We start from the raw sequence: 26,489 nt of genomic DNA on the forward strand, positions 1-26,489 counted from the left end.
AAATATCCTTTTTACATCTCTAATGTGATTTGCCATTAAGTTCTTTTATCTTTATTACCATATTGGATTCTTGGTATATTGCTGATTTTAACTCGTTATCTATCAACATGATCCAGCTTTTACAAAATTTTCTCCCAGCCTAGTATAGCCACAGACAGCAAGTAGGACAGAGTGGTCCACCTCCTTGTGCTTGGTGAATTCTTACTAGTTAGTTCAATCACACTACCTATCACCTCAGGATGATTCCTAGACAACAACGCCACCGTTGACTCTCTCTCCAAGGGCCACTGACAACATGAAATTCCTTCTTTAAATCCTAAGGTATCTATTATCTCCCCACACTCCTCGCCACCAAAAAACTGATACTGGTGTCTGTAGCTCAAGGAGGAAGGTATCATCCAAATTTGAACCTGTGCAGTGATGATTATCCTTGCTTGAGAGGTGAAACTCCTTTAGCCAGAAGTTAAGGGGCCTCAGAAGGATGTATTCAAGTCATAATCTTTACTGAAACCCCTATCATCTTTATTATTTTTTTAATTTAAATTGTTGTTTTACCAAACAAGACAAAACATTATTATTTAAAAAAAAAAATTAAATTGTTGTTTTACCAAACAAGACAAAACATTACCTCCTTTCATTCCACAACAACTTAATGAACAAATTTCACATTTACGTCACTAAACATAAAACAAGCTTGCAAGAGTGAAGCATACATTCCCTCATCACCTGGGAGAGTTGCTGTCTGCACCTGTTAACCGAGTCCTTTTCTTCTAATTAACCTTTGTTAAAGACAGTCACTTTTCCCATGCTCAGGTCCTCTTCCTAGGGACAGTTAACTCCCAATGACTAGTGGATGTGGGCCCCACATCCCAATTTGGGACAACCCTGCAGGACCACCAGAGCTTCAAAACTCCCCATGGAGTCCCCCTGGCTGAGAAGACTTTGTCATGACTATTTTGCAGTCAAAGTTTCTCTTTACACAATCCTATTTGTAAATCCACCTCACTTGTACTGATATTCAGGTCACTCCCCAGGAAGTTCCTGAACTTCAATCTCTACCTCAGAGTCTATATCTTGGAAACTCAGTTGTTTAGTTGCCCATCACCCATCTTATATACACTATCACGCGTATTTTGAACTTCCTATTATTCTTCCCATTATTCTTCATTCAAGTGAATCATGTTTTTGAAGGAAGAAAAGTAATAAACACAGGGAACACTGAGTTAATCAAATCGCCTCAAGAAACAAATGATTTTTTTTTTTTTAAGTATGGATGGATCCCCACCAAGATTAGAAAGAACCCAAGTTTGGTGATCAAACTTTATAACCTCATAGGGAGTCAAACAGCTAAGTAGTATTATTGTGAAACCACAGATAGAAGGAGCATTTATTCAAATACCCTAAAATGAAGACCTGACCGCGAAGAATAAAATCCATTATCATCTGCCAGATCATTCTCTATATGGCCCTTCAAACTATAAAAAATACAAATTAGGCTTACACAATTTTTTTTTTTTTTTTTTTTTTTACCACGCTAACAAAACAAACGAAGGGATCCTTGGGGCAGCACTGCGGGCTGTATAATTAATGCTGACCTCTCTGGTATACAAGAATCCACGATTTAAGGAGGAGACAAAGTGTTGCCTTGTAATCCAACCTATGTGAAAGTCAGGGATGAATTAGAAGTCTCTCTGTCTTAGCAAGTACACCTTTGAAAAATTAAGCAAAGTTGCAGCCTACTTTCAAACACCGTTTTGAAACACTGCAAATCCCTTTGCGAGCAGCAAAGGGGGCCTGACCCTGACCAAAAATCAATAGCTTGATAATCCGTTTTCTATAAAGCTGGCTGCTCTGAGGTGGTTATCCTTTTCTTGCTGTTCTTACAGGATTACAGCAAACCAAGGAAAGTATCAAAATAAATATGAAAAAGGAAAAAAAAAAAGAAAATAGTTGTCTGTAGACGCTGACATGCTGAGGCACTTTTGTTTTTACACTTTGATCAACTACTTCATTGGTATTATGATGCATTAGTTAGCTACTCTGTCTTCAGAAAGTCTACACGGACAGTTTTATGGTCTGGATGCCTGTTTTCCTGTTGATTTTACAAGCAACTTCTGGTAAAACAATTACCATTCCTGGCCCAGTTCGAGTGGTCCTTGTGCCCAGTTCCAGAGATCATTGGTTAGAAAGTAAAATAGAGCTTCAAAATGGGAGATGTCCAGAAATTCCATACAATTCCACAGCACAAAAGGCTCCAGGGAAGGACCACTATTCCTCCATGTAACATGGATCTCTTTGCCTGGGAAACACGTGATGTAATAAAAAGAGCGTAGAGTTTGGATTCTGACATGCTTGAGTACAAATCCAAGCACCAACATTTGTAGACTAAAAAAAGTAAATAAATGTCTTGAATGTTTGAAAACTTGTTCAGAATGGTCAGTCATATATAATATCAAATTAAATTGCAAGTGACTTAGGCTGAACTAGGTGTTTAATCAAAGTGTATAGTTCTAAAAATTAATTTTTAAATTTTTATTTATTAATTAATGCATATTCATTTAATAAGGTATACATCGGAAGGCATGAAACATAGAGTTGTAGAGGATTTTCTCCATAGAGTTGTAGATTTATTTATTAAAGAACAAAAACACATTTTCTTAAATCTCTGTAAATTCTCATTAGCAGTAGCTAATCTGCACATAGCCAATTATTATAAAGCTAATAATATAATAAGACATTTTAAAATATTGATTGATTGATTGATTGATAGATTTCGTGTAAGCAAGGGGAGGAGCAGAGGGAGATGGAGAGAGAGAGAATCTCAAGTAGACCACCTTGAGAGCACAGAGCCCAAAGTGGAGCTCGACCTCACAACCCTGACATCATGACCTGAGTCAAAATCAAGAGTCAGATGCTTAACTGGCTGAGCCACCCAGTCGCCCCTGATAGGATTTTTTGAAAGTCCACTTATAAATGTTGCAGTGAGAGAAACTTCCTACCTTGTAGCAATGCTGGCTACTATACTCCTCACCCGATTTGGGGGCTCCCATGAATTCGTGCCACCACACACTGTCATCTTTCGTCTAAGAGCGGCGTCCTTCCTAATACTCAAGGTTCAAGACATGATCATCAGGGCTAACACTTCCCATTTAGCTGTTGCCAAAATTCACTCCTCTCTCATTTTTATATTTGCTCTAGGAATGATAGGATTACCAATCGGCCATTAAATGAGTGTGTTTCCATCAGAGACATCACAATGTGTGAGTATACTGGGATCGTTTTAAAAAATTATAAAGAATGCAAGCACGCTTTTTTTTTTTTTCATGTAACAATGCAGTCGTGGTTGATGAGCTGAAATAAGCTCTAATTCAGACGAAGCTGTATAAGCCTTTATCTTTATTGCATCCTGTTAACATCATGCTTCACTTCTGCTTCTCTAACACAGATCATGATATTTTATCCTAACTCCCTATCACTGGGATTTAACAAATCATAGTATCTATATTTCGTCAAAGAGGCTGTCTTTTTTTTGGGGAAACATAATATCATAGTTTATAGTTGAGTTGATGCTTTAATTAAAGTCAAATTTTGATATTGAAGCATTGAAATGCAGTCCAAACTAAATTATTTCCATTCCAATTAACCTTGATTGCTGAAATCTAGCCTCTTAGATTAAATCTCCTCTGCATTGCCCTGATAAGATACAGATGTTGCCATCCACCCTCCCCAACTCATGGGCAGTTCTGTTCATTAAAATGATTAGCAAATTTGATTTTAAAGGCAGATGCTCCGAAAGCCTTTTTTAAAAAGGCAATCTCTTTTGAAAAATACAGTGCAGACAAATGCTATGTTTGGAGCCGGAAGGGATTCATTTGAATCCTGCCTTTAAACTCTATTAATTTGGCAAATTAATAAACATCTCTCAGCCTGAAGATATTCCCTAGGAATGGTGAATATAATAATAAAACCTAACATATATTAGGCACTTCTTATCTTTCAGGAAATGTTCTAAACACTTTACATTTGTGTCTTTTAAACACACAATAACCATATCAGATCTGCGTTACTAAATCCTCATTATCCAGATAAGTTAATTGGAGATAATAATATCTGCCTCTCTCATTCTTTACAGTTGCAGAAAAGATGCATTTAGTTGATGCGAATAAATATGTCTCTTCAGTACCAAGAAGTACCACAGGATAGAAATTACCGTTGTTTTTCTCCTGCCACTGCCCCTTCTCCCCCCGACCCCCCCTCACTGTGCTGTAGATCACTTGTCCTGTTCGCGAATGTATTAGTATATACCTTTATCTCCTGAAGATGTGAAACAACTTCCATCTTCAGAGAATCACTGGATCAAGGTATTACAGCAGTACAATTTTACAAAAAAAAATAAATAAATAATAATAATAATAAGTAAAATAAATAAATAAATAAATACCCAGAAACTTGTGAAAAAGTCCTCTTGGTGTGAGACTTTAAAATGGGATACGATTTATGAAAAATAATATATATATATTTGGTCATTCAGAAAACCAAAAAATATTTCTTATATATATTATTTTTATAATAAATTTATTTTTTATTGGTGTTCAGTTTACCAACATACAGAATAACACCCTGTCAAGTGCCCCAGTGCCCGTCATCCAGTCACCCCCACCCCACTCCCCCTCCTCCCCTTCCACCACCCCTAGTTCGTTTCCCAGAGTTAGGAGTCTTCATGTTCTTTCTTATATATATTAGATCTTTGTTCAAGGCTCCTTACTCAAAGCTCCCCAAACCCTTGGCATTTCCTAAGTGTTGAGAGTGATCAAGGTATCTTTTGTTATGTGAATGAGGTGAATTTTGGAAAGCCCCCTAGGTAACCTGAGGATGGTGGCTGGCTGCCTGGAGAGCCAACGCTGTGGTTAGAGGGTTGGAACCTTCTGTCCCACCAATGACCCTCCCAGGAAAGAGAGGGGCTAGATTGAGCGCAATCACCATTGCCTGATGACTTAATCAATCATGCCTGCGTAATGAAGCCTCTAGAAAATTCCAAAAGAATAGGCTTCTAGTTTCTAGAGTTGGTGGACATCGGGGGTCTAGAGTTGGTGGACATTGGAAATCACTATGTCCAATATGTCTGGGGTGGGCTTGGCAGCCTTATCCCTTTCCCCCACACCATGCCCTGTGCATCCCTTCCATGGAGCTCTTCCTGAGTTACATCCTTTTAAAATAAACGGGTGATCTAGTGAGTGAAGTGTTTTTCCTGAGTTTTGGGAGCACTCCAGCAAATTAATTGAACCCAAGGAGGAGGCCACGGGAACCTCTGATTTATAGCCAGTTTGTCAGAAGCACAGGAAACAACCAGGACTTGAAACTGGTATCTGAAGTGGAGGTGGGGAGATATTTCGCAGGACTGAACACTTACCCTATGGAATCGGATGGTGTCACGGTGGAATCTGATGGTGTCACAGTGGGATTAGCTGGAATTGCAGAGACTTGCTTGGGGGCCCTGGGGACTTCTGCCCCCACCCCCCAACACAGTGGAATTGGGTCCAGAACCCTCTTTAAGGTCTGTGGTAAGCAAGTTATAAATGAGAGCAAAACGTATACATTTGAATTTCTTCTAACTAGATATACTGACCATAACCCAAAATAATGGTGTTTGTTTGTCATTATCTCAATTCTCAGCGAACAGGTTTCACGGTGCATATCTACTACCAATAAACAGCCCCTCCACTTCAAGGTAGTCTGAGGGACCCGTAGCTTTTAGTAAGTCATAGAATTAGTAAAGTGTTTACAGACCATACATCATCCAGATGTAATAGAAAGTATCTTCAACCAAAATTCCTAACAACTCATTTTCTAAGGTAAAAACAACTCATTTTCATTCACGCTAAAGAGCTTTAGTATTAGAGCCAGAAAGTTTTCATCAAACAACCCCAATGGTGTTCTCTAGCTGGAAGCCTGAATTTAAAAGTTTAGAAGTATGATTTTATACTTATTTTCTCCTTATATATTTTGAAGCCTCTGACAGATTAGTACAATAATGTGACGTGTTAGAATCAGATTCATAAAGTAAAATAAATCACTATGTCCAATATCCACTCATTTATTCATTCAGCAACTATTTGTTGAGTCATTGACTGTGCCAAACTTTTTTAATGGGGAAATAAGCTTGAGTAAGTCATATTCCTGGCTTCCAGGGGCCCAAAGTTTAGTGGCGAAGGCAGATATAAAAACAGAAAATGCAAGATAACAAGGAAGGAAACAAAACAGAAGTCTGTACAGGTTATGATAAGATAACTTTGTGACCATAACTGAGGGTATATGGTTGATGTCAGGGAAGGTATCATGAAGGTCCTACATGCTTTGCATCAAAGAATGTAAGTGGTTTAGAGGCACCTGGGTGGCTCAGTCGATTAAGCCCCTGACTCTTGATCTGGGCCCAGGTCATGGTCTCAGGGTCATGGTCCTGAGATTATGCTGCGCATCAGGCTCTAGCACCAAGCACGGAGCCTGCTTAAGATTTTCTCTCGTCCTCTCCCTCTACCCCTCTGTCCTCCCTGCTCTCCCGAACGTGCACACTGTCTCTCACAAAAAAAAAAAAAAAAAAGGAAAAGAAAAAAAAGAAAAGAAAAAGAAAAAGAAAAGAAAAAGAAAACGAAAAGAAAAAGAAAAAGAAAGAAAAAGAAAAAAAAGAAAAAAGAAAAAGAAAGAAAAAGAAAAAGAAAAAGAAAAGAAAAAGAAAACGAAAAGAAAAAGAAAAAGAAAGAAAAAGAAAAAGAAAAAAAGAAAGAAAAAGAAAAAGAAAAAGAAAAAGAAAAAGAAAAAGAAAGAAAAAGAAAAAGAAAAAGAAAAGGAAAAAGAAAGGAATATATGTGATTTAAACAAGTGCTGTCTACAGAGAGGGAGGAGGGCAGCGCCTGAACAGGAAGGGAGACGAGGCCCAAGAAGTGCAGTGGATATAGGGGCAAAAGAGCATTCTGTGTGTAGAATTACAGAAAGTGCCTCTGGATTAATGACAGAGCCTGAAGCAGGGAGTGGTGGGCCTCAGAGCCCGTGAGGTAACTGAATCCCTTAACTCTGTTGAAGAGGACTTTTATGGACCACTAGGGTCTTCCATTCAGGCTCCTCCAGCCATTAAACCCTGGTCTCACCAGGTGTCTTGGGTTCCTCCCTGCCTCGCTCCACTGGGTGTGCACCCTCGTGTCCTCCCCATCTATGAACATCCTCGCCACTGACTTCACGGTTGTCTCCCTTCAGATCTCAGCTCATGTATCAGTTTCATGGTGAATATTCAGATGATTCTCTGCCCAGAATGAGTCACCTGCTTTGTTTTGTGCTATCACAGAAGTTTCTTCTTTAACTTATACTTATTTGTATATTATTGGATTAAAGAAGGTTAGAATGTTTCCCTTGGGGCAAGTGGTGGGCTCAACGGTTGAGCATCTGCCTTGGGCCCAGGGCATGATCCCGGGGTCCTGGGATTGAGTCCCTCATAGGGCTCCCTGCATGGAGCCTGCTCCTCCCTCTGCCTGTGTCTCTGCCTCTCTCTGTGTTTCTCTCACAAATAAACAAAAATAAAATCTTAAAAAAATTAAAGACTATTTCCCTCATAGACCTTAAGCTCTCTGAGAACAGGAACCAGTTGATTTTGTTCTTCAGTGCTTACTCGAGTGCCAAAAACACAGTAGGTCATTAATAGATATTTAATGAATGATAGCTTATAAAATAATGCCTGGTGTGGTTCATATGCATCCATAATGCATACTATATAACCCAAATACATGGTGTAAAATATCTGATATATGTATGTATATAGCATTTAACATGTAGAAGGAGGAGGTTGCTGGCCACCCGCCTGGCAGACATTTTGCAATTCAACTTAAGGATAAAAACTCCAATTTTATTGAGGCCAGTGACTGTGTAGAAGACTTTATTCCCTTGACTCCATCGCAGTTAGTTGTGAGACATAAGCAGACGTGTTATCTGAGACTTCTCAGAAAGTTTCCTAAAGAGAGCTGACTTAACTGGGTTGTGTCCCAATTTTTCTTACTCCCCACACTTTTTCTTCAGAGCTGCTTAAAGCTTGGAACCTGATGTTCTGAGATATCTTGGATTGTGACATGACCTTAAAGATGGGAGCCGTGGGTTACAATGAGGCACCAGAAAGATTCGAAGACGTCAGGTCTAATGACCAGTCTACTTTTGTAATTCTTTTTTTTTTTAACCTAAAGAAAACCCCAAATTTATACCACTCTTGGTAAAATTATTCTAGTTGCAATGAATAGATATTGTCTAATGGGGGGAAAAAGGATGAGTAACCAGACAGGAATGGTTTGAATTGTTGACTAGTAAAACGGTGATGTTCTAGAGGTGAGAGCGGAGGGATGTGCTAATGGTGGAAGCCATCATGAAGCAATGACCCATAATGAATTGTGATGGACTAAATTTGGCCAAAGGTGGGACACACTTATTGTACTGTTTCCTAGGAGGATGGTTACAATAATAGAACGTTCTGAGAACGTGCACTTCTGAGTAAATATGAAGTTTCTAGAAGATACGCTAAAGTCTTACCACCAACAGATGACCAGTCAAGGTGTTCAATATATGCAGCCAGGATATTAAGACTCAGGGGACACAATGCATCAGTTTATGGAAGCATGTCCTAAACATTTTTGGTGAGGGATTTGGAGAGAATATGGTGCTGGTGAATGTGAATCCCCTGCTGTCGAGTGCTCACCAGCCTGCTCAGAAATGGTCTCTTCATTTAAAACTTTTTTTCATTTTATTTTTATGAAAAATTCACATAACATAAATCTATTTTCAGATCTATGAAAATAAATTAGTGGCATAAATTGTTATGCCACTAACAATTCGGTAGCATTCAGTACATTCACGAAGTCGTGTAAACTATTATTTCTAACTATTTACAAGACATTTTCATTGCCCCCAAATAAAACTCAACGCTTACTGAGCAGGCTTCCCCATGTCCTGTTTGCCCCCTGACCCTGCTACCAACCGCCTGTCTGCGTCTGTCTCTATGCACTTACCTGTTCCGGACATCTCGTGAGAATGGTGTAATATATGATATTTTGTGTTTTCTTTCGCTTAGCATAATGTTTTTGAGGTTTATACTCATTGAGCAGCATGTATCAGTACCTCCTCCCTTTTCTATGGCTGTTTCTTTGTTCTTCAAACTCATCTTTTTGATTTACACGTGGAATGATACATTTGCTCTCCTTTCATTCATTCGGTTTCATCTAGATCCACCAGGCTCCCCACTGCCCTTGACATAAACCATTCGAATCTCCCACGTTGATGTTTTTGCTAATTCAATTCCAAATACTTGTGCTCCCTTCCTCTTCCATATTCGAGTTCTTCTTATATTGCACAGCCAGCAACTAGCCTACCCTTTCCATTGAAATTCATGTGCTGTTACTCAGAAAAAAAAAAAAAAAAAAGTGCTTTGAAAATTAGTCCTGTGATAAGATGTTCTGTCAATGAAATGTTATCAGAATATGTCATACTCTCCATAGAGTGAAGGCTTCTTACAGGCAGAACTCATGTAATTTATTTCTACATCGTACTATAAAGAGTCCCCAGTACATCGCAAGTGATTGAAAGAAAAAAAAAAAAACAGTTTATGGGCTTCAGAAACCATTAAAGTTGCATTGTTGTATTTCCCTATTTGCAAACTGGCTGCATGTAGGGTATTACAATTTACTTGTCGAAGACCTAGCTTCAAGGGATGGCGGGATAGAGGTTAGTGTTCTATTACTTTGGACTAAAGTTTTTGCCCAAAGATTCATTTCCTTTTCTTTTCTTACTTTCTTTTTTTTCCATTTCTTATTAGTAATTGGCAGAGCAGAGCCTGAAACGTGAGCTTTTACCTATAGAGTGGGCATGTATCTCTGTCCAAAAGCTCAGCGTAAGCCGAGATGCATAATTTTCTATATTTTTTACAACTCAATTTACTTTGAAGTCTATTTGGTTTGAATGTTATAAACTTAATTAAATTGAGATTTGTGGGACTTGTCTAGTAATAAGATGTATATGATGGGAGTGGCACTTCTCCTCCATCTTATATGGCCATTCAGAAAGCTGCAGAGATTTCCATCAACGTATTAACAGGCTTCAAAAATTGTTGCTTAGTCACTCTCCTTCCTCTCAAGAAAATGTCAAGTCCCATGGTTCTTTCGCTTTTTCTTTTTCTCTTTCTTTCTTTCTTTCTTTCTTTCTTTCTTTCTTTCTTTCTTTCTTTCTTTCTTTCTTCCTTCCTTCCTTCCTTCCTTCCTTCCTTCCTTCCTTCCTTCCTTCCTTCCTTCCTTCCTTCCTTCCTTCCTTTCTCTTTCCATTCTTGGAAAACTGTGACCTTTTTGGTTCCCATACCATGCTGGAGCACAGAAGAAACTTTGCCAAGTACCTCAGTTGCCTATACACCTGATGTAGCCAATTTTCTTTTAGGGTCTTGCAGTCTTGATTGAATTTGATATGCAAAATGGGGAAAAGGTTTCTGTTCTTGGAGCTTATAAACCTATATTTATAAAAATATTAGCTGTATAATTGATACATGAAATGGTAAAACAGCTAAAGTGCACAAAGTGGTGGATTGATATATGGGTACTTTGGGAACAATTCTCCCCATCTAGTTAATTAAAACATTCATCAATTCACGTACTTATCTTTTACTTGGTGAGAACATTTAAGTTCTCCCCTCTTAGATCATTTATATTATACAATACAGTGTTATTGATTATAGTCTCCATGTTTTATATCTGATCCTCAGAACTGATGCATCTCATTTCTATTTTTTTAAAGATTTTATTTATTTATTCATGATAGTCACACAAAGAGAGAGAGAGAATGGGGCAGAGACACAGGCAGAGGGAGAAGCAGGCTCCATGCAGGGAGCCCGACGTGAGACTCGATCCTGGGTCCCCAGGATCACGCCCTGGGCCAAAGACAGGCGCTAAACTGCTGCGCCACCCAGGGATCCCTTATTTCTATTTTGAATGTGTGTTACAGCCTACTCACCCCCAGGCCCAGCACATGTAACAAGGGACTAATCAGTATTTATTTAACAATTACTTCTTTTTGAATCTCCCCACCCTTCCAGCCCATAGATCTTTTTCTTTTTTTTTTTTTTTTTTTTTTTTTTTATTTATTTATTTACTTATTTACTTATTTATTATTTATTTATTTACTTACTTATTTACTTATTTACTTATTTATCTTTTTTTTTTTATTGGTGTTCAATTTACTAACATACAGAATAACACCCAGTGCCCGTCACCCATTCACTCCCACCCCCCGCCCTCCTCCCCTTCTACCACCCCTAGTTCATTTCCCAGAGTTAGCAGTCTTTACGTTCTGTCTCCCTTTCTGATATTTCCCACACATTTCTTCTCCCTTCCCTTATTTTCCCTTTCACTATTATTTATATTCCCCAAATGAATGAGAACATATAATGTTTGTCCTTCTCCGACTGACTTACTTCACTCAGCATAATACCCTCCAGTTCCATCCACGTTGAAGCAAATGGTGGGTATTTGTCATTTCTAATAGCTGAGTAATATTCCATTGTATACATAAACCACATCTTCTTTATCCATTCATCTTTCGTTGGACACCGAGGCTCCTTCCACAGTTTGGCTATCGTGGCCATTGCTGCTAGAAACATCGGGGTGCAGGTGTCCCGGCGTTTCATTGCATTTGTATCTTTGGGGTAAATCCCCAACAGTGCAATTGCTGGGTCGTAGGGCAGGTATATTTTTAACTGTTTGAGGAACCTCCACACAGTTTTCCAGAGTGGCTGCACCAGTTCACATTCCCACCAACAGTGTAAGAGGGTTCCCTTTTCTCCGCATCCTCTCCAACATTTGTTGTTTCCTGCCTTGTTAATTTTCCCCATTCTCACTGGTGTGAGGTGGTATCTCATTGTAGTTTTCATTTGTATTTCCCTGATGGCAAGTGATGCAGAGCATTTTCTCATATGCATGTTGGCCATGTCTATGTCTTCCTCTGTGAGATTTCTGTTCATGTCTTTTGCCCATTTCATGATTGGATTGTTTGTTTCTTTGGTGTTGAGTTTAATAAGTTCTTTATAGATCTTGGAAACTAGCCCTTTATCTGATATGTCATTTGCAAATATATTCTCCCATTCTGTAGGTTGTCTTTGAGTTTTGTTGACTGTATCCTTTGCTGTGCAAAAGCTTCTTATCTTGATGAAGTCCCAATAGTTCATTTTTGCTTTTGTTTCTTTTGCCTTCGTGGATGTATCTTGCAAGAAGTTACTATGGCCGAGTTCAAAAAGGGTGTTGCCTGTGTTCTCCTCTAGGATTTTGATGGACTCTTGTCTCACATTTAGATCTTTCATCCATTTTGAGTTTATCTAAAGCTGTTTGGAAAGATAGAAAGAGATGGAGTACTTCCAAATTCGTTCTATGAAGCCAGCATCACCTTAATTCCAAAGCCAGACAAAGACCCCGCCAAAAAGGAGAATTACAGACCAATATCCCTGATGAACATGGATGCAAAAATTCTCAACAAGATACTGGCCAATAGGATCCAACAGTACATTAAGAAAATTATTCACCATGACCAAGTAGGATTTATCCCTGGGACACAAGGCTGGTTCAACACCCGTAAAACAATCAATGTGATTCATCATATCAGCAAGAGAAAAACCAAGAACCATATGATCCTCTCATTGGATGCAGAGAAAGCATTTGACAAAATACAGCATCCATTCCTGATCAAAACTCTTCAGAGTGTAGGGATAGAGGGAACATTCCTCGACATCTTAAAAGCCATCTACGAAAAGCCCACAGCAAATATCATTCTCAATGGGGAAGCACTGGGAGCCTTTCCCCTAAGATCAGGAACAAGACAGGGATGTCCACTCTCACCACTGCTATTCAACATAGTACTGGAAGTCCTAGCCTCAGCAATCAGACAACAAAAAGACATTAAAGGCATTCAAATTGGCAAAGAAGAAGTCAAACTCTCCCTCTTCGCCGATGACATGATACTCTACATAGAAAACCCAAAAGTCTCCACCCCAAGATTGCTAGAACTCATACAGCAATTCGGTAGCGTTGCAGGATACAAAATCAATGCCCAGAAGTCAGTGGCATTTCTATACACTAACAATGAGACTGAAGAAAGAGAAATTAAGGAGTCAATCCCATTTACAATTGCACCCAAAAGCATAAGATACCTAGGAATAAACCTCACCAAAGATGTAAAGGATCTATACCCTCAAAACTATAGAACACTTCTGAAAGAAATTGAGGAAGACACAAAGAGATGGAAAAATATTCCATGCTCATGGATTGGCAGAATTAATATTGTGAAAATGTCAATGTTACCCAGGGCAATATACACGTTTAATGCAATCCCTATCAAAATACCATGGACTTTCTTCAGAGAGTTAGAACAAATTATTTTAAGATTTGTGTGGAATCAGAAAAGACCCCGAATAGCCAGGGGAATTTTAAAAAAGAAAACCATATCTGGGGGCATCACAATGCCAGATTTCAGGTTGTACTACAAAGCTGTGGTCATCAAGACAGTGTGGTACTGGCACAAAAACAGACACATAGATCAGTGGAACAGAATAGAGAATCCAGAAGTGGACCCTGAACTTTATGGGCAACTAATATTCGATAAAGGAGGAAAGACTATCCATTGGAAGAAAGACAGTCTCTTCAATAAATGGTGCTGGGAACATTGGACATCCACATGCAGAAGAATGAAACTAGACCACTCTCTTTCACCATACATAGATCTTTTTCTACTGCAAGTAAATATAATGAGGGATGATGGTAGGTGAGATAGGAAGTTGCTCTTCCCCAGAGTATAATCTACTAGAGCTTTAAGCCATTCTGTCCTCTAAAATAATAAACTTTTGAGATTCAAAATCCAAGAGACGAATACATCTTTCTATTCCTGCTTTCATGGCACTCAGCATGTGCCTGGACAGAGATAAGGAGAGTCATAGCCAAACTACTGATAGTTTAAGAATATAACTCCGTCACACTTAATAATGGACATTTCAGATATACTGAGCTTGAGCTGAGATTGTGTGTTGAATTCCCTTTAATCCTTTGTCGAAGATCAGGTGACCATTTGTATGGATCTATTTAATGTTATCTGTTCTGTTCTATTCGTCTATGGCCTATTGGTCTCTTCTTTTCCAATGCCATGTTGACTTGATTACTAAAGCTGTATAGTAAGTCTTATAAAGTCAGGAGTATTAGTCCTCCAATGTCCTTCAGTAATTTTTGGTAATTCTAGGTCCATAGAATCAGTTTTATTGCATTTACAAAATAATTTGCTTGAAGTTTTTATTGAGATTATGTTGATTCTACGAATCAACTTGGTAAGAATTGGCATCTTAACAATAATGAGCGTTCTCATTGATGGGCCTGGCCTATTTCTGTATTTTCTTAGATCTTTGATTCTGCTTATTAGAGTTTCACAGTTTTAGGCATATAGATCATGTGCATATTAGAGTTACACCTAAGTATTTCGTTTTTTGGTATTATTATCAATTATACATATATGATATATAATGTATATCTTTTAACATTTCAAATTCAATTTGTTCTTTGCTTGTATATAAGAGAGTAATTGACTTCTGTATATTAAGTTTATACTCTAAGACTTTGCTGTACAAGTATCCTTATTAATTTCAGAAGGATTTTTTAAATCAAGTTTTGGGGTGATTTTCTATAGTAAGTCATTTGTGAACAAAAACATCTTACTTATTCCTTTCAGTAGGTATACCATTTATTTTCCTGTCTTGTATCATTGTACCCTTTAGGACTTTCTAGTATGATAATGAAGAGGAGTGGCAAAAGAGGATATTTCCAATCTCAAGGGAAAAAAGCAAATTCCTCACTTAAGTATGATGGAAGTTGTAGCTGTTTTTGTAAGTGTTTTTTATCAAGTTCAGGAAATTTCCTCTTTTCCTAGTTTGCTGAGAGTTTTTGCCATAAATGGGTGTTGATTTTTTAAAAATTATTTTCTGCATAATTTGATATTTTATTTTATTATTTATTTATTTTAGAGAGATAAAGACTTAGGGGGGTGGCAGAGGGAGAAAGAAAGAATCTCAAGCACAGAGCCCAACATGGGGCTCGATCTCATGACCCTGAGATCATCAGTTGAGCCAAAACCAAGTCAGATGCTTAACCAACTGAGCCACCCAGGCACCCCATTTGATATGATATTTTAAAAATGTATTCCTGTTGATGTGATATATATGGCTACTAACATTTGAATCAATTATTTAATTAAACCTAAATAAAATTAAAAATTCAACTCTTCAATAACACTAGCCATATTCTAATTGCTTGATAGTCACATATGCCTATCATAGCAGACAATATAGATATAGAATATTTCCATCATCAGAAAATCCTATCGGACAGTGCTGTTTATAGAGACATTTCTAAGGCTATGTGTTTTACATTGTTCTTCAGAAGAGATCTAAAGAGCAAAATTTAGCCCTACTTGCCCACAATGATAACGACCTTAAGAACACATGCTTTAGTGGATTTTGCTTTGTTCTCTAGCTCATTCCCAGCTTCCTCACATCTACTTTCTGAGATGACAACCAATTAAACTATTTACACTGAAATCCTTGTCTCAGGCTCTGCTCTGTGGGGAAGTCTAATTGAGAAAGATAGCATCTCAATATTTGTTGATTCTGGTTAGAAAAATGCCATGATGAACTGAGATGCAGACAGAAATAATATCACTATAATAAATTATATGTATGAATTCCATTCACTTGGAGGGGTCTCATTTTATGCAGGGTGGTCATTAAACCTCTCTCATAAGAAAATTAAAAGAAATGAAGGTGTAAATTATAACTGTAGGAAGAGTTTTTTGATTAGAGAGAATGACGGGGATAATTGTCCTGAAGTGAAATGTTTGGTGAACAGTAAGGTTGCCAATGAAACTCTGGGGAAGGGAGGAAGAAGAGGATGGTAAAAGTTGAGATATGTTTTCAGGCCCCAAGATTCGGTTCTTACTCTATATAAGCCGGGAGCTCAATCCTGGCTTTTGAGCAGAATACTAATGGGTTCTGACTTATATTTTAACAGGGACACTCTGATAGTTTCTATAAAATGTGGATAATAATATTATTAATAACTAAAATATGTGTTTACTACATGCCAGGTCCTACCTAAGTGCTTCCCATTCGTTAGTCCATGTAATCCTCACAGTATAACAGGGAGATGGGCTATTATTATCCCATTTTATAGATGAGGAAAATAAAATATAGAGAGGTTAAGTAAGTTCCCCAAAGTTGCATACATAATAATTGATAGACAATCTGGCTGTAGTGCCATGGTTGGTCTTACCAACTATATAACATGTTGGTTGAGCATATTACATTTATTGGAATAAATAGATGTATTAATTAAGAAATATATTATGAATAATAATGGAGATGATCTACATGAAAGACTTAAAAGAAAGGTCTGGCATTATAGTGCTCAGCAGTGTTGGCGATCGTCTCCCTGTGTCATTTCTGATCATTCTCACCTTAACTTTTATATATAAGCCATATGGCACCTCGTGCAGTTGGCTTAGTATTTATGCCTTCCCTTGCCCTTGGGTCTTTGCAAACATCATTTTATCTTTAACTTCCTCTTTTCCGAGGTAAATTTTAATCTTTCCCTGGTAAATGTAAGATATGAAACTCCTAAATCTGCTGAAAGACCATGAGGTAATTCTGTTATGTATTATCTAAGGTCATATACTTTGTTTATCAAATTTATCACAGTTTATTTCAATATCTTATGTAACTGTTTGAATTCTGCAAGGGTGGTAAGTTTCCCTCTGAAACAAAGCAATAATCTCCTGTGCTTGTAACTCATTTTTGAATATGTTTCAGACATTTAATGTGAATGAAATTTAATGGCCAATTCTCCCTTAAATAACAAATGGATTCAAGCTGAAATTATTTTCCTATTAAAAAGTTAGTATTAATGTTAAAGTCGGATTAATTATGTATCCATTCCTTTATTTACATACATGCTTCCAATTAAATTGAGAAATTATGGTAAATTTTATAGGAAGTATGAGACAATATATTTATAAGCATCAAAATTAACAAGTTTCCTCCAAAATTAACAAAGTTTCTTTAAAAAAAAAAAACAGATTTAGACTGAAAGAATCGGCATAACATAATAAATGTATAATTTTTAAATCAATCAAGATTTAAATCTAAATTGTTACCACTTATCTTCAGCAAGACATTTAATTATCTCAAGCCAAAGTCCTTTTGTTCTTTTTTGTTTTATTTTGTCTTCTTTTGTTTTTTGAGGTTGGGGCTGAGGGGCAGAGGAAGAGAGAATCTTAAGCAGGCTGTATGCCCAGTGCAGAGCCGGACACGGGGCTCAATTTCACCACTCTGAGACCAGAATACATAAAGAGCTCTCAAAACTCAATAAATAGCAAAGGTTTAGAGGCTTCCTGGCTGAATTGCGAGTTCCATGTGGGAGGAAGCATGTTGGTGCTAAACAGAACGCCTGCTCGTAGTAGGTCCTTAATAAATGTGTGGAGTAAATGTGCAAATGAAAACACATGCCATGGTTATGAAGTGAATTGTGCTCCCCTCAAATTTATATTTTGTATCCCTAACTCCTAATAAGACTATAGTTGGAGGTAGGGCCATTACGTAGGTAATTAAGGCTAATTGGGGTCATAAGGGGTGGGGACTTAATCCAATAGCCTTGGTATCCTTGGAAGAAAGGGAAGATCTCCCTCACTCCATCCCTTTCCCTCCTCATTCCATGAAGGCACAGAGAAGCCATAATGACAATATCATGAGAAGGTGGCCAACCACAGAGAAAGAGAGGCCTTACCGGAAACTAACCCAGACCTTGATCCTGGACTGTTAGCCTCTGTGCTGTGAGAAAATGAAGCAATGACTGCAGTTCAAGCCACCCAGGTTGTGGTATTTTGTTATGAAAGCCCTAGCAGACTAACACAGCCATCATCAACAAATTATACATCTCTTTTTTCCCCTTAGGAATCATATTATTCTTAATTTTTTGAGGTTAAGAGCACCATTAAAAATATATTTTTATAAATATACATATATATGTTAGCATTTCTCTAGAATTTATGAACACACTGCGTATATAAACAATATAAATGGCAATAATGCATTAAAAATGCTTTGCACAGTTATTAAACTATTCCATAATATTCCTAAGCATTACTATCTCATAAGAATTTTGGTTGTTTGAATCTGGTATGTTAGAGAATGACCCGGGCTCTAAAGGAAAATAAAAACAAAGTTAATCATACTTGGTGTTGCTTGTAAGCTCTAGTTTTATTTTATTTCTTTCTGAACTGCAATGGACCATAAACCAAAAAGCAGTAATATTTTCTAAAATGGACTGCAATATGATATTGCAAGTTTACTCTAAAATCCCAAGAGACCTACAGATAAGAATCATGATTTTCCCATAATAATAATGGAATTGGCATGAAAACAATGTGAAATTATGAACCAACTGCCAAAGCTCTTATATTAAAAAAAAAAATGTCTTTTGCATTTGAACAATAAAACCTTCAGTAATCATGACAGTTAAAAAGCAAAATGTTGCTCTTGAACAATGAAGTAATTCTCAGAATGTGTTTAGGCCAAGGGCATCTGCGTAAAGTTTATTGCTCTAGGAATACAAAAAGAATACTATTATTTTGTTCTACTTTTACAGAAAAGCTGTTTCCTATTGAAATATTTGCTGTGGCTGGTAGAGCTGGAATGTCTTATTTGTATTTTTTTCCTAAAAAAAAAAAAAAATCAACAAAATCCATGGCCCATTTTATATTTACCAAGGAGATCACCAAAAAAAATCAACCTTAAAACTTTTATGTCCAGTGACTATAAGAGTATATTTTAACTGGATAAATTTTACTTTAGTGCTACTAAGCCTGATGCTCTGTAAAAAGAAACCATGTTTAGAGCATATGGCCCTGTGTGTGTGTGTGTGTGTGTGTGTGTTTCTTTAATATTGGTATCTCCGTTATTTAACTACAAAATCCGTATTGGTGATAGCATTGATATTCTTCAATTTTGAGTGAGTCCCATCTAACCAAGAAGGTGTCTTACTCTTTTACCTACGGTATTAGTCTGCCTCATGCCAAAGGCAGTTTGAGCAGTTTAACAAATATCTCAAATCTTTACCAAAAAATCTATAGGGCAAGAATTATCTTCACTTGACACATAGTATCACTGGGGTAATGTGCTAGGGCTGTAAACCTACCTCCAGTGGAGATGCGATTAGATCTAAATACATATTTTATCATAGCCTGAGTGATTGTCACAAAATAGTAAACACTCATATCATATCAACCTCTCATGTCATTTGAAGAGGTATCATCATGATCGGTATAGCAAGACCTCTTAGGATCTCTTTGGAGTCGAAAAATTTTTTTAAAGATTTTATTTATTTACGAGAGAGAGAGAAAGAGAGAGAGAGAGAGAGAGAGATAATGAGTGTGGGGGGGGCGGGGCAATGGGGGAAGTAGAGGGAGAAGCAGACTGCCCCTGAGCAGGGAGCCTGACACCAGGCTCCATCCCAGAGCCCTGAGACCATGACCTGAGCCAAGGAAGCTGCTTAACTGCCTGAATCACCCACCAGGCACCCCAAAATTAAATGATTTAATTTAACTTTTCTGAACATAATGGTATTTATTTTATTTGAATTTCTTATTTATTGACTTTTTTTTCCAAGGTTTTACTTAAATTACAGTTAACATACAGTGTAATATTATTTTCAGCTGTAGAATTTAGTGATTACATACAACAGCCCATGCTCATCCCAAGCGCCCTCCTTAGGGGCGCCTGCGTGGCTCAGTGGTTGAGCCTGGGATCAAGTCCCACATTGGGCTCCCCTCAGGGGGCCTGCTTCTCCCTCTGCCCGTGTCTCTGCCTCTCTGTGTGTCTCATGAATAAATCAATAAAACCTTAAAAATAACAAACAAAAATAACCAAGTGCCCCCCTTAATTCCCAGCACCCATTTAGTCCACCCCCCACCCACGGCCCTCCAGCAACCCTCAGTTTATTCTCTATAGTTCAGAGTCTGTTTTATGGTTTGCCTCTTTTTTTTCTTTTTTGTTCATCTGTCTTCTTTCTTAAATTCTACACATGAGTGAAATCATATGGTATTTGTCCTTCTCTGACTGACTTATTACGCTTAGCGTAATACACTCTGGCTCCACCCATGTCATTGCAAATGGCAAGATTTCATTCTTTTTGATGCCTGGGCGATATGTCATATTTATATATTTATTTATATTTCTTTTATATTTATATTTTATATTTATTTTATATTTATTTTATATTTATTTTATATTTATATTTTATATTTATATTTATTTATATATATTTATTTATTATTATATTTATATATATCACCTCCTCTTTATCCATTTCATCAGTCAGAGGTCATTTGGGCTCTTTGCATAATTTGGCTGCTGTTGATAATGCTGCTATGAACATTGGGGTGTACTATCCCTTCAAAGTAGTATGTTTGTATCCTTTGCATCCCCAGTAGTGCAATTGCTGGGTTGTAGGGTGGCTCTATTTTCAACTTCTTGAGGACCCTCCACACTGTTCTCCGGAGCAGCTGCACCAGCCTGGGTTCCCACCAACAGTGCAAGAGGTTCCCCTTTCTCAGCATCCTCACCAACACTTGTCATTTTCTGTGTTAATCTTAGCCATTCAGACTGGTGTGAGGTAACCCTTGTAGTTTTGTACATGAGGTCTCATCGGGATTTTGACTTCTATTTCCCTGATGATGAGTGATGTTGACCATCTTTCCATGTGCCTGTTGGCCTTCTGTACGTCTTTGGAAAGATGTCTGTTCATGTGTTGTGCCCACTTTTTAACTGGATTATTTGTTTTTTGGGGGTTGAGTATGATAAGTTCCTTATATATTGTGAACACTAACCCTTTATCAAATATATCACCCGCAAAAATTCTCCCGTTAAGTAGGTTGCATTTTAGTTTTGATCGTCTTCTTCACTGTGCAGAAGATTTTTATTCCGATTAAGTCCCAAAAGCTTATTTTTGTTTTTGTTTCCTTTGCCTCAGGAGACATGGCTAGTAAGAAGTTGCTGATGTCAAAGAGGCGACTGCCCGTGTTCTCCTCTCAGATTTTAATGGTTTCCTGTTTCACATTTAGGTCTTTCATCCATTTTGAATTGTTGTCTGTGTGGATAGTGTGAGAAAGTGGTCAAGATTCATTCTTGTGCACGTTGCTGTGCAGTTTTCCAGCACCATTTGCTGAAGAGACTGCCTTTTTCCATTGGAGATTCTTTCCTGCTTTGTCAGAGATTAATTAACCATATAGTTGTGAGTCCATTTCTAGGCTTTCTAGTCTGTCCCATTAACCTATGTGTCTATTATTTTTGTCAGGACCATCCTGTTTTGATCACTACAGCTTTATAATATAACTCGATGTCTGGAATTGTGATGCTTTCAGCATTGCTTTGCTTTTTCGAGATTGCTTTGGCTATTCAGGGTCTTTTGTGGTTCCATACAAATTTTAGGATTGTTTTAGTTCTGTGAAGAATGTTGATGGTAGTTTGTTAAAGATTGCCTTATATGTGTAGACTGCTTTTGGTAGTATACATTTTATTTATTTTTAATTTATTTTTATTTATTTTTTTATTTTATTTTATTTTTTGTTTTGGTTTTTAACAACATTTTTTTTCTAATCCCTGAACATGTTTTCCATTCCTTTGTATCATCTATTTCTTTCATAAGTGTTTTATGGTTTTCAGAGTACAGGTCTTTTAGGTTTGCTCCTAGGTGTCTAATGTCTTTTGCTGTAATTATAAATAGGATTGATTCCTTGATTTCTCTTTCTGCAGCTACATTACTGGTGTATAAAATGCCACAGATTTCTGCATTGATTTTGCATCCTGGGACTTTACTGAAATCGTGTATCAGTTTTAGCAATTTTTTGGTGGATGGAGTCTTTCGGGTTTTCTTTAGAGAGTATCGTGTCATCTGCAAATAATGAAAGTTTTACTTCTTCCTCGCTGATTTGAATGCCTTTTATTTATTTTTGTTGTCTGATGGCTGGGGTTAGGACTTCCAGTACCGTGCTATATAATAGCGATGAGAGTGAACATCTCTGTCTTGTTCCTGACATCTTGTTCCTGACCTTAGAGGAAAAGCTCTCAGTCTTTCCCCACTGAGGATGATATTTGCTGTGATTTTTCATAAACAGCTTTTATGATATTGAGAAGTGTTCCCTCTATCCCTACACTCTGAGGAGGTTTTTTTTTTTTTTTTCCTGAGGAGTTTTAATCAGAATGGATGCTGTATTTTGTCAAATACTTTCTCTACATCTATTGAGAGGATCATATGGTTCTTATCCTTTCTTTTATTAATGTGGTGTGTCATGTTGATTGATTGGTGAATATTGAACCACACTTGCAGCCAAGGAATAACCTCTACTTCATCGTGGTGAATGATTCTCTTAATGTACTGTTAGATTCTATTTACTGGTATTTTATTGAGAAATTTTTCATCCACGTCCATCACAGATATTGGCCCATAGTTGTCTTTTTTAGTGGAATTTTTGTCTGGTTTTTGGTATCAGGGTAATGCTAGCCTCATAGAATGAATTTGGAAGTTTTCCTTCCCTTTCTATTGTTTAGAATAATTTGAGAAGAATAAATAATATCTCTTCTTTAAATGTTTGGTAGAATTTGCCTGTGAAGCCATTGACCTCTTTTCTGTTGGGAGATTTTTGATGACTGATTGGATTTCTTTGCTGGTTATCAGCCTCTTCAAGTTTTCTATTTCTTTCTGTTTCGGTTTTGGTAGTTTATGTTTCTAGGAATTTATCCATTTCTTCCAGGCTGTCCAATTTTGTTGGCATGTATTTTTTTCATGTTATTCTGTTATAATTGTATTTCCCTGCTATTAGTTGTTTTTTCTTCTCTCTCATTTGTGATTTTACTTATTTGGGTCCCTTTTCTTTTCTTTTTGATAAGTCTGGCAACATGTTTCTCAATTTTATTCATTTTTCAAAGAATCAGATCCTGGTTTCATTGATCTGTTGCACTGTGTTCTTTAGTTTCTATATCATTATTTTTGCTCTAATCTTTATTTCACTTCTCTTGGCTTCAGGCTTTGCTTGTTGTCTTTTTTCTAGCTTATTTGAGATTTTTTTTTTCTTTTTGAGGTTGGCCTGTATAGCTATATATTTCCCTCTTAGGACTAGTTTTACTGCCTCCCATAGGTTTTGGACCTTTGTGTTTTCATTTTCATTTGTTATCATGTATTTTAAAAATTTCTTCTTTAATTTTCTGGTTGATGAATTCAATCTTTAGTAGAATTTTCTTTACTCTCCATGTATCTGTGGTCTTTCCAACTTTTTTTCTTGTGGTTGACTTCAAGTTTCATAGCATTGTGGTCAGAAAATATGCATGGGATGATCTCAGTCTTTTTTTTTTTTTTTTTGTGCTTGTTGAGATGTGATTTGTGACCTATTATGTGATCTATTCTAGAGAATGCACTAGAAAAGAATGTGTGTTCTGACTTAGGATGAAATGTTCCTAGTATATCTGTTAAGTCCATATGGTGTAATGTATTATTCAAAGCCATTATTTCCTACTGATTTTCTGCTTAATGATCTGTCCATTAATGTGAGTGTTGTGTTAAGGTCTCCTACTACTATATTATTTTCAATAAGTTTTTATGTTTCCTTTAATTGGTTTATATATTTGGGTGCTTGCATGTTGCATACAAAAATATTTACAGTTATTAAATTTTCTTGTGGGTAATCCCTTTTATTATGATACAGTGCCCTTCTTAATCTCTTGTTTCAGTCTGGTTTAAAATCTAGTTTGTCTGATATAAGTATGGCTACTGCATCTTTCTTTTGATGTCCATTTACATGATAAATGGTTCCTCCATCCCCTCACTTTCAATCTGCTTGTGTCTTTAGATCTAAAATGAGTCTCTTGTAGACAGCATGCAGATGGGTCTTTCTTTTTTTTTTTTTGAATCCTAACACCCTATGTCTTTTGAATGGAACATTAAGTACATTTAGAGTAATGACTGATAGATATGCATTTAGTGCTATTTTATTACTAGTTTTTTTAGTTGTTTCTGGAAATTTTCTCAGTTCCTTTGTAGTCTTTGTCACTTTTGATCTTTCCTTTCTACTCAAAAAGCCCCCTTTCAACAACAAAAAAAGTCCCCTTTCATATTTCTTACAGGGCTGATTTAGTGGTTATGAACTCCTTTAGTTTTTATTTGTCTGGGAAACTTTTTATGTCTCCTGTTCTGAATGATAGCCTTGCTGGTTAGAATATTGTTGGCTGCAGATTTTTCCTATTCAGCACATTCACTATATCATGCCACTCTCTTCTGGCTTGCCAAATTTCTGTTGAGAGATCTGCAGTACCCTCATGGGTCTTCCCTTGGAAGTTAGGGACTTTTTTTTTGTCTTGCTGTTTTTAGTATTTTTTCTTTATCACTGTATTTTGCAAATTTAAATATATCTTGATGTTGGACTGCTTTTGTTGATTTTGATGGGAGTTCTCTGTGCCTCCTGGATTTTGATGTCTGTTTCCTTCTTCAGATAAGGGCAGTTTTCAGCTGTGTTTTCCTTAAATGAATTTTCTGTCCTCTTTTCTCTGTCCTTCTTCTGAGACTTATGATATGAATGTTATTGCATGTGATGAAGTCACTGATGTCCCTACGTCTAATCTCGTGCTCCATAATTCTTTCTCTTTTTTTCAGTTTCATCACTTTCTAAAGTTTAGCTTCTATATCACTTATCTATATCTATACCTCTGCTTCTTCCATACTCATGTCCATTATATCCAGTCTATTTTGAATCTCAGTTATCATATTTTTCATGTCTGACTCTTTTTTAACTCTTTTATCTCTTCAGTAAGACTCTCCTGAAGTTCTCCATTCTTTTCTCAAGTCTGACAAGTATCCTCAAGATTGTTGCTTTAAATTCTCCATTAGGCATATTCTTACATCTGTTTTAATTAGATTAACTTTTCTTATTGAATTTATCTGTCTTGGCATTTTGTCTAAGTGTCTGTCTTCCTCTGTGTATTATAAAAGCCTATTATGTATCCTGCTCCTGAGAGCAATGGCTTTATGAAGAAAAGGTCATATAGTGTCCAGGGCTTGGTGCCTTATGGAGTGTCTCTAGTGTGTGCTGTGCTCAGTCTGTTGCTTTGTTTTGGCTCTTCTATCTTTCAGGCCAATCATCTGCAGCGGCTGGCAGTGGGCTGTGTGTGGCCTAGGTCAGAGTGTGGTAAGTTTTAACTAGGTATGCTCTAGTCTGCTTCTAAATTAAGCCTGATGCTACTTCCATTAGAACTTCTGCTTCTAGCCTTATAGAATTCTCTGGTTGGGAGATGTGGTATGGGTGGGGGTATCTGTTGGTCTTCTTGGGAGGGGGCCTGCTGTGCTGAGACTGAGGCACACTTGTCCAAGAAGTCCAGTGCCAGCAGAGAGCAGGGGGGCAGGACTTGGTGTAAGCTTAGGCAGCCAGTGTCAGTGTTATGTTGTTTATTGCAGGTGGTTCTATGCTTATGCCGAGGGCAAGGGAGGGAAATGGTGCCAGCCAGCTCTCTTACCTGCAGAGAGTCATCTCTGTGAATGCAAACTCTCACAGATATGCTCCAGGAGGGTGATCAACCTCCCCACCCTACCCCCTGTGCACCTAAAGTGTTCCTCAGATCATGCCATCTGCCCCAGGGTTGTTTACCTGCCTTCTCTCCAGAAATAGGGCAGGGCTCTCAGGGCTCTATTCCAGCCAAGCCTGCAAACCTTTAAAACTCTAGCCTTTAAGCTCCACTGGTTGCAAAAACTCACATTTTTCCCAGCCAATGGGTTTGGGTAAGTGTTCTTACCCTCCATAGCACCTGCAATCCATTTCCCCCCAAACCATATGTCCGTACTTCCAACTTCCCTCAGTATGGTGTCTTCTCTCCCTCTGGTTGTGGAGTTTGTTCTATTAATCCCCAGGTCGATTTCTTTTGTATTCAGAATGATTTAATAGTTAAGTTGTTTGTGTTGAAGGGAGAAGACAAGCCTAGGGTCCTTCTACCATGCTGCCATATTATCTCCTACCTAAATGATTTATTTAATTTTAAAATTGCACATATTTCATAAACTACTCCTATCTGCATGCACATTTTGATTTTTGTTTTTGATTTTGAATTTCCTTCCTCTGATTTTGGTCTGACAAACACAAGGATAAATGCAGTACCACCTTTTAATTTTCATATGTATTCACTATTATTTTACAACACCTACCTATACATTTCTATAAGTATTTACCAATTATGATGAGTATAGATTTGGTAAAAAGAAATTGCACATTTATTCACAGGACATTAGTCAAAAAGATGAGTTGTGTGAAATGAAGTAAACTGGTTGTATTACCAAGCAGAATATAGGATGTTTTTCTTTCTCTTA

At 37.3% G+C, this 26,489-nt stretch overlaps 1 protein-coding gene and 2 long non-coding RNA genes across 4 annotated transcripts in view; 2 read left to right on the forward strand and 1 right to left on the reverse strand.

The window, feature by feature from the left end:
- Positions 1 to 5,437, reverse strand: part of LOC140624567 (uncharacterized) — a 22,499-nt gene extending 17,062 nt beyond the window's left edge. The window contains exons 1-2 of the long non-coding RNA XR_012024030.1: positions 5,411 to 5,437; positions 4,306 to 4,351 (exon numbers count right to left, since the gene is read on the reverse strand). This is a non-coding gene — a long non-coding RNA (uncharacterized lncRNA). The remainder of the gene's footprint in view (positions 1 to 4,305; positions 4,352 to 5,410) is intronic.
- Positions 1 to 26,489, forward strand: part of LOC140624565 (uncharacterized) — a 136,558-nt gene that overhangs the window by 36,665 nt on the left and 73,404 nt on the right. For both annotated transcript variants that reach the window (XR_012024027.1, XM_072811478.1), the window contains exon 4: positions 3,199 to 3,260. Coding sequence is in view for 1 of the 2 variants with exons in the window: in XM_072811478.1 (XP_072667579.1) it covers positions 3,199 to 3,260 (62 nt within the window). In the remaining variant the exon portion in view is untranslated. The remainder of the gene's footprint in view (positions 1 to 3,198; positions 3,261 to 26,489) is intronic.
- Positions 5,021 to 18,092, forward strand: LOC140624568 (uncharacterized). Its single transcript, XR_012024031.1, has 3 exons — positions 5,021 to 5,554; positions 14,816 to 14,923; positions 17,808 to 18,092. It is a non-coding gene; the product is annotated as an uncharacterized lncRNA (long non-coding RNA).

This window comes from Canis lupus, chromosome 34 (assembly GCF_048164855.1).
Source record: "Canis lupus baileyi chromosome 34, mCanLup2.hap1, whole genome shotgun sequence".
In the NCBI taxonomy this organism is placed as follows: domain Eukaryota; kingdom Metazoa; phylum Chordata; class Mammalia; order Carnivora; family Canidae; genus Canis; species Canis lupus.